We start from the raw sequence: 16,787 nt of genomic DNA, 5'->3' as shown, positions 1-16,787 counted from the left end.
GGACACATTCACGCGGCAGAGACATGCGGTTTTTTTCCAGGAATATTCGTGCGCCGCACGATAAATACAGAAGGCATGCACGACAGGGGCGCAATACGCACACATTCACCACACCAAAACGAAAGCAATGCGGATGACACGGGTGTAACCCGCGCCACACGAGCGATTAATTCTCGTAGATTTGATGCTTTCTGACTGAATAAGTTACAACGCGCACGGAAACATCGCACACTGGACGTGTACCTCCGAGATCATGTCAACAATTTCTATTGCTACAGTAGAGGGTGACGAAAGCAACAAGTCGTTTAAAACGAAGTGACGGCGCAGGTTGCACGGGCAGTAGCGCAAGGCGTCGTGGGTGGGCATGGATGGGCTTCAAAACAGCTGAAAGTAGGCGGCAAACTTTCCGGAAGGGAGCAATGGGAGACTTGACTCGCCAGCCTCGACCAGGCACGGCGGACCGCACAAGCCAGTGGAGTTCTGGGCTAGGGGCTCCACCCCCTCACTTTCCACACCTTTTTTTTCTTGTTTACTAAACCTTTTTATATATATTTCTTCAAATTACAGCCCAGAGAAGGCTTCCTAAGAATGGCATACGCGAATCTCGAAGGCCATCTTTTTACTGCCCGCATGCGACGGAAGCTCCTGGAAATCGAAAACACGTCATAGAATTTCTTTCTGCGCTAAAGTATAGCGGATAATATAAACTGTACGATGGTTGTTTATGTATTGCAACATCTATATGCAGTTGGGCGCCACAAGGCACAAAGCGAGTGTGTGCTGGTTATTATTTTAGTCATAGCGGAGGCCAACCAAACTCCCAATTTCACAGGTGGCGCCACCCACCACCCTGTTTCGAAGTGGTTGCTCATAGTATCCATCCACCAATCTTGTTCTCTTGTTTACATGTGCTGTCGGTCGTACGAGTTGCTACGATGTGTTCGTTTGATCGTGTTTTTGCGTTTGCTGTAATGAATTGTGACATAGTTCGCGTGCACAAAAGTGCCAGAAGATAGCTTGTGTCTCGCTGCAAACTCGCGGTATGCGTGGTGCGCCAGGCAAACGTGGACCAACGATTTTCATGCCATGGAGTGCGTTCCCTTTGTCCGTGGTGGTTGTGGAGAGTTCGGTGGGCGCCGCAAAGAAATGATGCGCATTATTAGCGTTCCGCAGGTCGTCCACTACGCAACTGCATGTATGCGGGAATAACTTTGCAGCTCCGGCAACTTGGAGGGCGCTTTTCGACCGCATCGTACCATTTAAAAGGTGAGTACACGCATGCTGTGCTTGCTTCTCGTGTGTGCCTAGAGTGCCTTGCGAGCGTAAGAAATCGAACTCCGGCGACGACATTGACTGTGCCGATGCTTGCTGAGCGTTGGTTGACATAATTTGCTTGCGCAAGTTTATTGGCTTAATGCTAAATTGAAAGTCTTGGTGAGCGCTTCCTTCCGGTGAGAGGGATTAGGCTCGGCAACAGTCCTCATTTGCGCGAGCTGCCACTTTTCTGCTAAAGTTGGATAATAAAGACTCATCTGCCTCTTTACCTATTCTTACTGCAATGACGTTTCCTCTCTTATGCTTCGGGGTTGAAAATAATGTCTGTTTACGCGGTTGTCGGTTTGTGAGCAGTTATTGGGAAAAAGTATAAACACCATGCAAGTGATCTTGCGCGCGACAGCGACGCGATGTAGATGGTTGTCGCGCTCGCTCGTTCCCTACAAGTCGTACCCCATGCGAGCGGTCTTGCGCGCGACAGAGACGCGATGTAGATGGGTGTCGCGCTAGCTCGTTCCGTACAAGTCGTACCCTATGCGAGCGACGACATTGAGAGTTGTCTCCCCGGTGTTGCCGGCATGAGGGCAGCAAATACGCGCCAAAAGTGTGCTTTATTAATTTAGTTTGCTGTGTTTTACTCAAAGGAGCAGCGTAAAACATTTCTTTAAAGTCTTGCAGTAGGTTCTTAACCTTGCACGTATCAAAATAGTCGTTTGCTTGTTCCGTGCAACAAGCGGTAGTACTCGACTGATGTACAATTCCGGCTTCGCGCTATTGTCTGTTCGCTCATAGCACTTCTGGGCGACGAGCGACGAATTCTAGATTTCCAGAACCAGGCGACAAAGAACGAGCGATATGTTCGCGCGACGGCCCGTTTTCTCGCTCAAAGCCGTCGCGCACAAAATCTCCCTCATAGGGTTCGGGCAAAAAAATTTAAGCAATTACGGCTTGCTACTACTACAGCTTACGTTTTGAGACAAGGTGTTTTGACATAACTTTGACATAACTAGAGATGACAAGGGAAAGTTGCTTAACTGATAGAAAAAAAATGAATTGTTACGTAAACAAACATTTGTTTGTAATGTACTGTAGCTGTAGGTCTTAAAAATTTTATTGTCATGAAGAGGTCCCTATTATCACAATATTCATCAGTAACTTTGACCTTGTGCTCTGTTCCCACCCTGCAGTGGTGCAAACATTGTTTTTGTGACTTTTTCTGTGCTCCTTGCATGTGTTCACAATGACTTCTTTAAAGTGCCACTGCTATAAGTTAACACAGAACCTATCTTGCAGGGGCAAGGCCGTGACCAACAACAGTGTCCACGTCAGGGAGGAGCTATGGCTGCAGCAGCACTGTGTGTAATTGGATGGTCTGGTCAGGTATGACTGAAGTGTATGTGTTTGCAAAAGTAGGATCTCGGTATCATTCGTCAATAAGTTTATGGACATATTACTCAGCAGTGCTTACTAAATAGGCTAAATATCTGCTCAACTTTATTCAACTTGCTGCTTATTTGTGTCTGTAGACATTATGTACACATTACCTTGTTCACTTTAAAACTAGACCTAACATGTCTTGAGGTTTATTTTTTCTTGCATCAATCACTTGGCTGCACGTTACATTTTATTTTGCTTAGTACACATTATATCTACCTCTTGTTATTTTGTTTTATTGATTTGAAACTTTCCTGTGTTACACCTTTTATATCCACTTTTTTTTTCGTTTAGGCTACACGCTTGTGCAGTTTCTGCACACGTAAGGATTAAAAGTGTAATGGGCCAAATATTTCACAGGTCTAAGCATGCAGCATGCTTACCATTGTTTAACATTGGTATTACAATTATTGTGAGGTTTACTTGCACGAACAAGACTAATTGAAAAAAGTTGGACAAGACAGTGCACTAGACTTCAACTTACAAGCTTTATTCAGAAAACACGCAATGAGGCCCCACCTTATGCTCAAAAATATCTGCAGACAGATGCATAAATAAATGTTCCACATGGGAGAAAACCAAATGCGCAACAAAGCCAATACTGCCCACAACAAACCATTACAAAGCATCCAGCAGGTTCTTCTCAAGGTACAACAAACACTCCTTTATCAGTGAGTTCCAGTGAAGGAGTGCTTACACATTCATGATCAGCCTTTGAAATGCCAAACACCAAATATTTCCTTATCTAACTGCCTGCCAAACCGTCTGAGCACTTGCTTGTTTTGAAAACACAGGTAGCATTTACGAGCACATCTTCGGCAGTGGTCAGCCATATGGGCAGTGCCTGCTAGAGTGTTTACAGCGTTCCGGTGCTCCCTAAGCCTCTAATTCCAGAACCTGCCCTTTTGTCCAATACAGCACTTTCTACAGGGAAGTGAAATCTTGTATACCACCCCCACATTGCAGTTAAAAAAGTGGGTGACATGCTCCTTAGTGCATGTACCCTGATTCCCGGCGTTGCTTACCAACCTGCACATTCTTGCGAGCTCTAGTGGCGCTGAAGAAAACACCTACACTGCACTGGTTTGCCACATTGTTTAAGTGGTGGGACACCCCATGTACAGATGGCACAGCCACAGGGCGCCCACTGGCACGTGCGTTATTGCACCGAGCAGCTGCCAGATCTGTTTTTACCTCTTTAATGAGGTTCCCAGTAGTTGACACCAAAGTGTTATCGAGATACCCGGCCCTACATAAATGGCTCGCTTGTTGCTGAGCGCTGCAGGAAACCTGGTGCACAAGATTTAACCAGAACAGCTCTCGGGCAGCTAGGAGCTATGCATCCTTTAACATGGAGTATGCCAAACGGTAGTCGAGCAAGGGCTTCGTTTTCCTAAGAGAGTATATATAATAAGGAAAGTATGATTTAAAATTATACGAATATCGAATGATTGCAGGTGATCATCTTCTGGCAACTCATGTGTGAACTTGAATCCTACTGAACACTGTTCGAAAACACTCACAATGTTTTTAACAGCAAAGCCAGCACAACAAGAAAGTCATTAGCACTACCACATTGCCCACTGGACGTGCAGTAACGCATGTCCCAGTGGTAGCCGTGCAGCTCTGCCATACATACACAGGGTGTCCCACCGCCTAGAAGAAAGGTGGCGAACAAGTTTGGTGTAGGCATTTTTTCAGCACCGCTAATGCTCACAAGAATATGCAAGTTGGTAAACATTGCCGGGCATCAAAGTACATGCACTAAGGAGCATGTCACCTGCTTTGTTAACAGAAATGTAGTGGTGGTATGCTACATTGCACTTCCCTGTGGAAAGTGGTATATTGAACAAACAGGTGCCTGAATGAGTGGCTTGGGGAGTACCGGAATGCTGTAAATGCTCTCACAGGCGCTGGCTACTTGGCTGATCACTGTTAAAGTACCCATAAGTGCTCCCCATGTTTTCATAGCACACAAGTGCTCAGTCAGTTTGGCAGGCAGTTATATAGGGAAATGTTTGAGGTGTTTTGCATTTCGAAATCTGCTGATGAATGCATAAGCACTCCATCACTGGTACCAGCTAATAAATAAGTGTTGTGTCTTCAGAAAAATCTGGTGAATGCTTTGTAATGGCTTCTTGTGGATGCTTATCAGCTTCTATGTGCATTTCGTTATCCCCTATGTGGCACATTCGTTTATGCATCTGTCTCCACATTAACTGAGCATGCGGTGGCCTGTTTGCATGTTTCTTCTGAATAAAGCTTGTCAGTTGAAGTCTACCGCTTTGGCTAGTCCGACCTTTATTCCGTACGCCTTGTTTGTGCTAGTAACTATGTCACAGGAGCTGTGTCAACGCCAACTAGCCCAACCTTCTCCATTTTTTCACAATTATTTCTCAAGTTCCCAGAACAATAGACACGAGCTTGAATTTCTTTAAATGGTAAATGAAGGCCAGTATTCACTGTGCTGTAAGTACTACAGCAGTTGTTCACGTGAGAATATTTTCAACTAGCAAGTACAAAGTGTAATGCTGTCAAAAGCCTTTGATTACTGGGCAAATGAATTGAAAGCATGGTACGTAATCCAAAAAGTATTTTTCACAAAATACTAGTGTCAAGAACAAGCATCATATGCACTGCAACTCATGGTTTTATGTTGGTATGCAGGTATCTCAAGCTAAGGGTGCTTGTGCATGTATTTTCCACATATTAGCTAATGCTTTAGCTACATGAAACTGTCTATGTTCTGGCTGCTGAAGTCAAATTTGTGGTTGATGAACCTGCTTGTTTTTGCTGTGCATTTACATTTCTGTTGTTTCTTAAGGGTTGTAGCCATGTGACAACTGATGTATTGCAGCAATGTCAAAGGTAGCTTCCACCCATTATTGCTACAGTGTGCCAACAGACACCTGTCGCCGTATTGGTGCATTTTCTGAGAACCAGCCGTATCCTCTAGGTGAAATTTGTAGTGTCGTTTTGAGTTTGCCAGTCAGTTCATATAACTTGAGGACAAAATTTACACAGTGAACGAAGGGAGACCATGCAACATGACCAGTGATGACTGAATATTTTGATAGAAGGAATAAAAATAACACTGAATGTGTGCTTATATTGTGCACAAGTTCCTTCAGAAGGAAAATGTGAGTTGTAATACAAAGGCAAAAAATCACAATAAACAGTATTTGCGTAAAAAAAGGTGAATAGTCAGACTAATTTCTATCCCTTGTCATCTAGAAAGGACGGCTTTTTTCATGCATTCATAATGGGGGCTTGCTCACACGTCTTGTGGTATGCCTCTCTGATTTCTCTTGTCAATTTTTCACCGTGGGTGGAAACAGATAAACTAATTTAATCTGGCCTAAAGCCCTATCGCGGCAATGCACGGCCAAGTCAGACGAGCATGCCGGTCTTCTCAGTAAAATGTGGTGATTTCTTTGGTACATATTTAGTTCCTGGCCTGTCAGCTTCCTAACATTGGAATGCAGTACACTGCCCCTAACACACACTAGACATATTTCGTGGTATGTTTAACCAAGCGTACCTCGCTTGCCTGCTCGCTTTTCTCAGTTCACTTGTGGACTGTGCGGCATACCTGCCTACTTTATTTTTTCTCTCGAAATATGTGTGCATAGCATTCCACAAGCGCATTGAGAAAGGCGTCCAGGCAAAGGAGATTTGTATAAATTACCACTAAATATGTCTTGTGTCCGTCATTAGTAGTGTATTCTATGCCTCTGTTCATGTGTATGGTTGGTCAAATGCACAGGGTCGTCAACTCTTGGCACGAACACGACTCAGCGTGACCACGCCCCGCGGAGTGCCAGCGTGCATGGCGCAGGGGGGATGTGGAGCTTCGTGTCATCTGCTAAAGTGCGGGAGCATGCCATGCTTTAGCGGATGACACATGACATGAAGTCCCACCTCTAAGCCCCTGTGCGCCTGCGCCGCTTAGCTCCGTTGCACAGCCATGCAATGCGCGCTGGCAATCCGCGGAGTTCGGCCACTCTGCACCATCTTCATACTAAGAATAGACGGTCTTGTACATGGGGCAGACTGGCCGCTGTATAAGCATGTGCCCAGGAGAGCACCATTATTCACTCAAGGGACAAGCATGCTCGTCCCACTTGACAATGCATTGACACAACTGGTGATGTACGCCAGATTTAGATTGTTCATCTCTTTTGTTTACTTAAGGCAACCGATTGATCAACAATATCACTGAGGCATACCATTTAAAAAAGAGGGACATCTGTCAGCCAGTGCTCATTATGATTGCATTACAAAGAGGAATACTCTCTAAATGACACGGAATAGTGATCACTCCGTGCTTATTTGTTCTATTTTTATGCAAGTACTGTTTATCATGATTTTGTACATTTGTATTGCAACTTGTGCCCTTTGTCTTAAAAGATCGCTTGTGCAGTGCAAGGGCACACGCAGTATACATATTATCTTAAATTTTTGCACCAAAATTAATGTTGAATTGGTAGCTTTTGTGCCTTGTTGTCTTCTTTCTGTCCCTTGTATCACTCAAAAGGTAAACATTAACGTACACCAACTTTCTTAATTACTTGCCCGTCAGTGTTGATAAACATGATATGTTGTTTTCAGCCAGAATATTCTTACCATTTCTCATTTCCGGTCAGCATAGTGCTAATCCTTTGGCTTTTTATAAAGTGTGCTAATATGTACTTCTGATTAATGCAAAAGTTAGTTCTAGTTGGTGGTAGCTGAACTTGGACATCATGACAAGTGCAAGGGCACACACACACACAAAGAGACACAGTCTGAACGGGCGCTAGACATCAACTGAAGGGCTTAATGACAAAAAACAGCAACGCACATATTGCGCAAAAACCTACAAAAAGATGTAGAAGGTGCAATTGTCCCTAAAGAGAATTCCGCTGCCGCTGTACTAGCGCTGTACTGTTACAACAAACATTTCAAACCTGGTCGCAGTAAAAGGAGCGTGCACACTGAGTTCTGAAGTTTGAAGTTGTGACGGGACTTGGCGCATTCGTCGCTGCAGTTTAGTCATGACGAAAATATAACTGCTGAGATGAGTGAGTGGTGCGATTGGTTTTCAGAGCCCACAAGGGAATTCACTTGTTTTCAACCATGCAAGGGTAATCTTACTTTCAAGGCATGTCTCCAATGTTCTTTAGAACAAGGCCATGTAGTGTGTGATGGTGGTGGATTTTGGAGACTGGCGCGCGTAGGTCTCTAGGTAACGTGCTGCACTGTTCTCCGTGTGACACTGCAATCTTGGAGGCCTTGACGTCACTCGTTCTTGCACTGTTCTCTGCATGGCGGTGCGCCTATTTGAATCAATTGTTTCGCTTTCTCTGTTAATTTCATTATTGCAAGGTTAGACTGTACGAAATATGAGTGTTTGCTGCCCTTAAAATGGGAAAATTTTATTAGTTTAATCCTTTACACAAAAATGAATTTCTTGGTGAGGTTGGGTTTAACCCCAGTTTTTTTTAAACTTGTTCGAGGGGCAGAAATAGGAAATTATAGAGTTGCATCAGAAATTGACGGATCTAATTAACCTATATCATATTGTTTTATACAAGTGTGTTTTAGTGTTAAGAATACTGCTCAGGAAAAGAACACTTCATATCTATTGCAGGTACAGATTGGTGTGGGATTTGTGATGCCACTCAACAAGTGGCATTACATATTCAAGTCTGCTTCCGACGGAAAGTGCCCATTAGAGGTGGCATGGCACCTGTGGACACCAGTGCAAGCAGGTGAAAGCAGCCTGACTGGACAGGCCTGCCGGACAATGTGCCGCGCATCTTGGAAGCTTCTGGCAACACCGGAGAAAGTGGCTGCTTTGAAGAGTAAGTCAACAGTCACCTCATTTGAGAAACATAACTTCATATCTACAAGTTATCTGAATGAGTTAGCATTACATGATGTATACAGAGCGACAAGAAATGCCAAAGCAAGAATGAGGCAAGTGCCTATATATTATATCTTTTTCTTCTGCTGTATATGCACTGTGTCTCGACACACAATTTAAATGTCTCTGTGGGTATGAAAAACAGCACAAGATTATTTCGGGATATGGGTTTCCGGCGAAAATTGCCCACAAAGTTTCCCCCATAATCAGTTTCAATTAAAAACAATCAAGAAAGTCGGGTGGCTACACGAGCGGTTAATTTTGACAGGACCTTGATAGCTTGCATTCACCTGCTGCTCATTGTCTTAACAGAAGTGAACATTTAAGCACCTCATTGTCTTTGAAATTTCTAATGTAGACTTGGCATGCGTTATTGTAGCTTTTCACGCTGCAGCTTTCATTTCACTTTTTTGAAATAATGCTTCTCAAGAAAATTGGGTTCCGACACAGCTTGGCAAATTGTATGGTCTAAAAGAAGCTTTTTAAACTACTGCCGTCCAAAGTGTTGACTGTGGTCAACTGATGTGCTGCTTTACAATCTGCAGCATTCACAGCCATGCAATTTCAAAACACTATTCTGATTATTGGGATGTAAAAGTAATAAACAGGGATAAAGTGCCTCGGAAAAGGTGGCCAACGTTTCGTTAGGAGGACCTATCTTCTCAAAGGCTGCCTCGTCATCCTCGGCATGTTGGTTTTAAAGTGTTAGTAGAGTGACGTCACATCCAGTTGTCGGGAGTGGCTGGTTGTAAAGGGAGAGACTTGAAGGAGAATGAGCGCGGTCACCTGATGTCTGTAAGCATGATTCCTAAGACGTAGGAACAATAGTGGGAGTGGGAAGGCGGGGAGAAAAGGAGAAAAAAAGAGACCAAGAGGGAAAGAAAGAACAAGAAAAGAAAAAGAAGGGCATAGGAAGGTGTTAGGGAAGCAAGAGGTTAGGGAGCATTCAGGGGTGTCTTTGGCAGCATGTTCTTGTGGCTTTAAAGGAGCCGGTGAGGCGGTCAGTGCTCGAGTAACAAAAACAACCCGAAAAGACATTAGTTGAAAGAATGACTTGAGTAGCATAGCAGCAATGCGTCGGATAATTTAGAAGGAGTTAAGAGGACAGCAAGGAGTCTGGAATGCAGTGCATAGGGTAGCTGGAAGGCAGCGGCACGGTCTTTCTAGGGACGTTAGTCCCAGTAGCTCAACGTAGGTGTCGTCACAGCGGTATGCAGAAGTGGCGATACCCTGTGTGGCTGAGGCACCGAAGAAGGTATCCTGGCGCCTGGGATTTTGGAATATGTTGGTGAGGGTGTTTCGAAAAAATAGAATAAAGAACAGACAAATATGGGGGTGAACTGAAACTGGAATAACAAATAAGAGGGTGGCATGAGCAAAAGCGGGCGGAAGCAGATGTACATGGGAAAACATATTTATGCGAACATATTTATGGGGATTCTACAGACATCCTATTGCGCTGCACTGACAGGCCCCACACATACCTACGATACATAGACGACATATTCATAATATGGTGACATGGTCAAGACAGCCTAGATAAATATGTAGGATTTCTAAATTCTTTTCAGCCAACAATAAAATTCGCATCAAAATCTTCAGTGGAGCGCATAAACTTTCTGGACTAAACAATATACATTGACACTGGGACACTAATGACAATGCTGTATGGAAACCTTTTGACAAACAACAGTACCTAGAATATACAAGCAACCATCAAGCCACATTGCAAAGAAGGCATCTTTAAAGGCCAAGCACATGGCTACATCACATGTGTGTTGAAAACGAAGACTACATAGATAGACTTGATCACCCTAAAGAAACCCTATCAAACGGGAACCACCCAAAGAGTGCCCTTCAGAAAGCCTGCACCGATGCAACCAAACTTGACTGAGCCGACGTGCTCAAGCCCCACCCTAGGATCACAAGAACAGCGCCTCTTCTTACTACTAAATTCTCACACTCCCAAACATGAACAACATCCTCAATAAATACTACCCAATTCTCACCAGCAACCAGAAACAAGATTTTTCCCGCCCTGCCCAGAGTAGTCTTGAGATGCAACACTATAATATTAAGGATATTCTTGTATGGGCGAAACTAAAAACAACAACGAAGTTCGGAACCAGTCCCTGTGGCCGCCCGGGTGCTCTACATGCAAACATATTTAATGTACTACTACAGTAATAAGTACAGCATCAAATTACTCAAACAACGTAACTTCGTGTTTCATCTGGACATCAAGCAATGTAGTCTACTGTCTAGAATGTGCCACTTGTAGCAAATAATACATAGGTGAGACAGGACAAAAAAATCATAAAAGACTGAACGGTCACCGCGCAGATACAAAACAATTTACCTAAAGGAGTAGCCAGCCACTTCAATGAACATGTCATATGTGACAAAGCAAGGCTCTATAGACTACAAATTTCCGCTCACCTCGCTAGAGGAAATATCTGGAATCATACCTCATACACAAGTTTAAATGCCTACATCCAATGGGAATCAATTTAACACAGCAACTTAGAATCTTTAAAAACTTTAAAGCTGTAACTTAAATCGGAAAGCCTCATGTCATCAACCAAGGCGCAAAACACATTGTGCCACCAGCTAAACTTAATTCTTAAGCTCACCTATTCCACCGTTTCTAATTTTTACCTGCTTACTACTCAATTTAATATATTCTTTCGTGTTTTAATGTTTATATCAACTGTATGACCCCTTTTCCCATGTAAACCTGCCTCCGCCCGCTTTTGCTCATGTAACCCTCCTATTTGTTATTCCACTTTCAGTTCCCCCCTTTTGTCTGTTTTCTATCATATTTTTTGAACACCCTCACCACCACAATCCAAAATCCCAGATGCCAGGATACGTTTTTCTGCGCATCAGTCACACAGGGTATCACCAGCTCTATATACCACTGTGACGACACCTGCGTTGAGCTACTGAGGCTGACATCCCTAAAACACCATGCCTCTGCCTGCCAGCTACCACATACATTGCATCCCAGACTCCTTGTCGCCATCTTAATTTCTTCAACATTACCCGACGCGTTGCTGCTACGCTACTCAAGTCATTCTTTCAACTGATATCTTTTGGGGTCTTTTTTGTTACTCGCACACTGACCGCCTGACCAGTTCTTCTAAAACGGCAGAAAGATGCCGCCAATGACACTCCTGAATGCTCCCTAACCCCTCACTTCCTTAACACGCTCCCATGCCCTTCTTTTTCTTGTCTTTCTTTTTTTGCCTCTTGGCATCTCTTTTTTTCTCCTTTTCTTTTGTTTCTTTTCTCGCCGCCTTCCTATTCTCACGGTATTGTGCCCTCGTCTTAGGAACCATGCTTACAGACGTCAGACGACAGCGCTCATTCTCTTTAAAGTCTCTCCCTTTACAACCAGCTGCCACTGACAACAACTGCACGTGATGTCACCCTACTAGTCCTTTAAAACTAACATGGCAAGGCTGACCAGGCCACTTTTGACGAAGATAGCTCAAAAGTTGGTCAGCCTTTCTGAGGCACCTCATCCATGTTTATAACCTTCATACCACTGTGTGCTATTCCATCTGTCAGCCGCTTTCTTGATTTTAGATGTTCTGATTATTGAAGTTTGTAAGACATGGCCTATCAGCACTTTCGGCATACTTTCAGTGATCTCATTTTATTTAAGCATAAGAATGAGGAAAGAACTGCTACACAAAGAAAGCACCTCGAACATTAGTCGCATGTACGCTCTGATCTGCATAGCTGATCTTGTTCTACGCAAAGCATCCTAAAATTTTCATGCCTCTTGTCGGTGCCAAGAAAAGCAAGGTGCTGGGCATCATGCGGAATTCCAGCGCTTTCCGCCAGCCTGGATTAGAAAGGACTGTATAGTGTGGCTGTAACTGGCATTCTTCTGCCAAGATTCAATTGTTTTATGGATCAAAGTACCAGGTACTCTTGTAGTCGCATCAACACTCTGCCGAAGATTTCATTTCCTACATAAATATGCTTTTTTTAAACAGACGAGCATGAAAGATTGCTCTGTATTACGTTAAGATGCTTCTTTGGGCTTTTTTTACATTGAAGATGTAGGCTACCTTAGCAAAGTAGCAATATGGAGATTGAAAAGTAGAAAAAAAATGGCAGATCCCATGCACTGTGAGAATCGATGTACACGAAGCACACATTGTTTGCTTTGATTGACAATAATTAACGGTGATGTTAGTGGCAAGTTTGTAATTTTTTCAGTGTTTAGTCCAATACGAAAGTGGCGAGTTGATGTTAAGCATTACCTTGCATGCACCACTTCTGTTTGTCTGCATAGCCCACAGAACACACAGGGAGATGTGTTTGCTTGAGGCGTTGTTGCGAGTCATTGTTCATAATCTCTGAGAAGGAATGGAGCGTTGTCATTGCCTCACATGGCGCACCGCATCATGGCAGAAATATTTAACTTTAATTGAATTATGAGGCTGTGCATACTTCAATTAGCTATTGTAATTGTATGTATACAATGTATACATAAATTCGCGGTCTGCACTACATTTCACTGCGTAGCGAAGACGCTCCTGTTCTGTGTGACACTTCTTTCAAGTCTGGGTGTCCTCGACGTCGAGTGCACGCCTTGCTGGCGCGTGTTAATGGGCTCCTTCTACATACATGGCCAACACACTGTTGAGATTCCAGCTCAAAGCGCTCTCTTCAGACTAAGGACGATTCTAATGTTTACACTATCACAGCCCAGCAGCTGCATTTTTCTCGCATAGAAATTAAAACCAGCACAGCACGTGCAATACACACTAACGGTGAAATGCTGGGGCAGCAGCGCCGGTCAGGATGTGCAGAGGTGAGCGCCATCTAGTAATGTTGCAAGAAATCCAACAGCACGCATGACAAGACCATAGCAGCTGCAGCGCCCGTAATGTTGGGAGAAGAGGCAAAAAAAGCTTCACTTTAAAACATTAGTTGCCATCATTTGCAGCTAAATAAAGCTTGCAAGCCAGCCATTATACAGCTTTTACATGAAATCTTTTATGCCTATATGGCAAATGCTAAAGTTACGACTTCCTCACCAACTGCACGAGCAACAAGTAAAGCTAACAAATGATAGAATGGACAAATCCGACAGCTTGCACCTTGCAGCTCCCCTGCATGCGTTAGAGACAGTGTAGCCAAATTGTGGCTCTCTGAATTTGACAGGAATTTGGGTGGTTGAAGAGCAGACAAATTATGCAAAATCAGAAGCCAAATATCCACCCCATAAGGCTTTGAGTACAGCTCCCATGTGTCTAAATTTTGCAGTTAAGCCAACCTCCAGATGAGAAGAGGCGTGGCTTTGGCAAAGAACATACAAAAATTCCATGTAAATCTGCAAAACAATGTGATGCATGTGTATGCATACTCACTGCAAATAAACCTGTGCTGGCTTGCGTCCTGGGTAGCATGTTTGTGTGTGACATTTGCTGCATTTTGTTATCTTAAACTTTTTTTGAAGTGATTAGAGCAGATTTCCTTCATTCACTTATTGCTAGAAATCATTGGAAAAACAATTTACTTATATATTTATTGCACTCTCCTTTTAGACTGCCTGGCGAAATACATAAGTGACCATCCAATGATGCCACCTGCACCACATCCGGAGAACCACCTTGCTTCCCAGCGAAAGCACCTTTGGAGCTCTCTTTTACACAAGCAGGATGCCAGAGCAAGCGAGTGGAAAAGTAAATACAGTACAAGTCCAGTGATGCTTTTTCAATAAAGTGTGATGATATGCTACATAGTATGGTGCTTTACATATTGATTTGTTATGGCATGAAAATAGCCGCATCTTGGCAACATGTATATACAGACTGTACACTTCACAAGACTCAACATCACATAAAGATAACCCGTCATGAGCTTCCGAATGGCAATGGCTGCTCCTTCAATTCATCACACAACTTGCCTTTGACGTGCTGCGCCCACGATGATATCCAACCCAGTGCCCACCGTGCCACCCATCACCCACCGTGCCGCCCAGCACCCACTGTGCCCAGCAACCACCATGCTGCCCAGCACCCGCCGTGCCCAGCAACCACCGTGCCCAGCACCCACCATGCCGCCCAGCACCCACCGTGCCACCCGTCACCCACCATGTCACCCAGCACCCACCATGCCACCCGTCACCCAGCATGCCACCCACTACCATAATCCACCATGATGATGGATGATGGATTCCACTATGCCCAGCATCGGGCAAATTTTCAATAGGGTAACTTGAGCCCTCTTTACGAACGGTGTTGTGGTGATCCCGCATGTCGCATATTTTCTGACAACATAGCCTTGAGCTCATGGTACTCGAATGTACTTTACCACTTCTGTACTGAAAAGGGGCGTCAGAGACGGAAAACATTCAACCGGCGGTCTCCGCAAAGAGCCAGGCTTATCGTTCCGTCTCTTTAGTCGATATGCTTTTCTTTCCTTTTTTTTAATGCTGAACACAAAAAGGTAACAAAATATGTACCAAAGTCCCATTCAACTACGAATGTAATTGACTGACTACTGAAACCATAAATTCAGCGACCCCGTTAGTACACTGTATAAATGGAGCATATAAAGTTCAGTGACGGCATGCTAGTGAATACAGGCACAGTTTTAATCACCTAAATCGTCTGCTTAAAAAGGGCAAAAGCTAACATGCCCGGCACAACCTCCTAATTTTAGAGAACGATACTCGTTGGCGACCCATGGGAATTCTCTGCCTCCTTTGCAAGTCGTAATATTTTTTTATTCTCGTTATTTTTTTACCCACGGCAAATTTACTCGGTGAGAACAACCTCGCACACGTTTCCTGAAATGGAGGGAACCAAATAGGCTTCGCTGCCGCTGTATAATAGACTGCCTAACAAGGACTGAATTCTGTAAGCGCAACGTAAAAACTACGACCCATCAACGCAATGAGGGCAAGGCAGCCGTGTTGGCTTGGATCGGATGGGTGCTGGCTACAAGCTCGCGCCTCTCGGCGGCTCGGGTTAACAAGCGCACCAGATGCGCTTCCCTCTAATGACCCCGAAATAGTGTCTCTTGCAAGCTGAGGGACACTGCAAAGGTCAAATGAAGCAAGAAAAATAAATAAAAAGCATTCTAGGAAAAAAAAGGTACGCGCACTCCACTTTCCTTATGGGGAAACCCACTCAAATGCCGTAGGCTATACAGAGGCGCTCCTTTGTGGCGCTGGCGAGCATGACAGCCGAAGCAGTTTTATGATCGTTTTCTAGTGCTATCAAAATTTGCTTATGCAAACAGAACACATCGCCTAGTACGCGTTCACGAGTTTTGATATTTTTTGCTATTAAGTCCCATGCCACGCTCAGTTATAGCCTGCGAGAGAGCTTCAAAAATCTCGACTATTTCAATATGAAAGAAGACAGCACTTCAATAGCCCGACATGCATCAGTATCCATCACTGTGGGACAACGACGAAGCCTTCGCATGCTCTATGCTATCGTGAACCACGGCTATGACCTCAGTCGAAGACCACTGATGGAAACTACGTAAGTCTGTCTCCCAACCGAATGCCCCAATATTGGCGGAGCGCTGAATAATGCACCACAGTGCGATTGCGGGTTGAGATCAGTTGCAGATCTACCACTGGAACAGACTTTTTCAAAAAGAGCTGGAAATTTTAATCCAGATGTGGGGAAATGTGCCATTGCAATTGAAGAATAAATTCTGCGATATAAGTTAAGAATACCGGTATCTGTATATTCTACTTGAAGACATAAAAATAGATACTTGATAATTTAGCAGGTGATTTCTGGTGCTTTTCGAGAAATTAATCGAACTTGTTGAGATTATTAGAATTGAAAGTGGTTTCCTTATGATAGAGGATAAGCCTTGCGAACTTACCAGCTAAAACTCGGAAATTGTACTATGTGCCATAAAGTAAAAGTTCTAACCTTAATTACTGAAATGATGTTAATAGTCAAACATATCTGTTTTTATTTGCGTGCAAATAATGCGCGGCCATTCAAGCAAAGGACCAGATTTACCACTTACCTGATAAAGGCGATATGTCAAAATTCTTCATAGTGTAAGGAACTCCTCTATATACATAATGTCTATGTCTCTCTCTCTCTCTCTCTATATATATATATATATATATATATATATAGATATAGATATAGATATAGATATAGATATAGAT

General features: G+C 43.7%; 1 protein-coding gene across 2 annotated transcripts; it reads left to right on the top strand.

Annotated features, from left to right (window-relative positions):
- The first annotated feature begins 949 nt into the window (after positions 1-949).
- On the top strand, positions 950-14,382 carry LOC142579901 (uncharacterized). 2 transcript variants are annotated; one of them, XR_012827495.1, is made up of 4 exons: positions 950-1,266; positions 2,569-2,668; positions 8,342-8,555; positions 14,185-14,382. XR_012827495.1 is itself a non-coding variant. In XM_075690572.1 (4 exons), the coding sequence occupies exons 2-4, from the start codon at positions 2,614-2,616 to the stop codon at positions 14,358-14,360; spliced, it is 432 nt and encodes a 143-aa protein (XP_075546687.1). In that variant the 5' UTR covers positions 950-1,266; positions 2,569-2,613; the 3' UTR covers positions 14,361-14,382. The 2 variants fall into 2 exon arrangements, 1 of the variants encoding a protein (XP_075546687.1); XM_075690572.1 differs by having other exon boundaries at positions 2,569-2,655.
- The last annotated feature ends 2,405 nt before the right edge of the window (positions 14,383-16,787 follow it).

Source organism: Dermacentor variabilis, chromosome 4, assembly GCF_050947875.1.
Source record: "Dermacentor variabilis isolate Ectoservices chromosome 4, ASM5094787v1, whole genome shotgun sequence".
In the NCBI taxonomy this organism is placed as follows: Eukaryota; Metazoa; Arthropoda; class Arachnida; order Ixodida; family Ixodidae; genus Dermacentor; species Dermacentor variabilis.
Note: the sequence above shows the minus strand (reverse complement) of the source record. Positions and strands in the feature narration are given on the sequence as shown.

Excerpts from the sequence above, each read along its gene's own strand:
- LOC142579901 (XM_075690572.1), top strand. The coding sequence starts at position 2,614 with ATGGCTGCAGCAGCACTGTGTGTAATTGGATGGTCTGGTCAG. Across the intron at positions 2,656-8,341 it reads TAATTGGATGGTCTGGTCAG|GTACAGATTGGTGTGGGATT; the intron begins GTATGACTGAAG and ends TATCTATTGCAG. Across the intron at positions 8,556-14,184 it reads GAAAGTGGCTGCTTTGAAGA|ACTGCCTGGCGAAATACATA; the intron begins GTAAGTCAACAG and ends CTCTCCTTTTAG.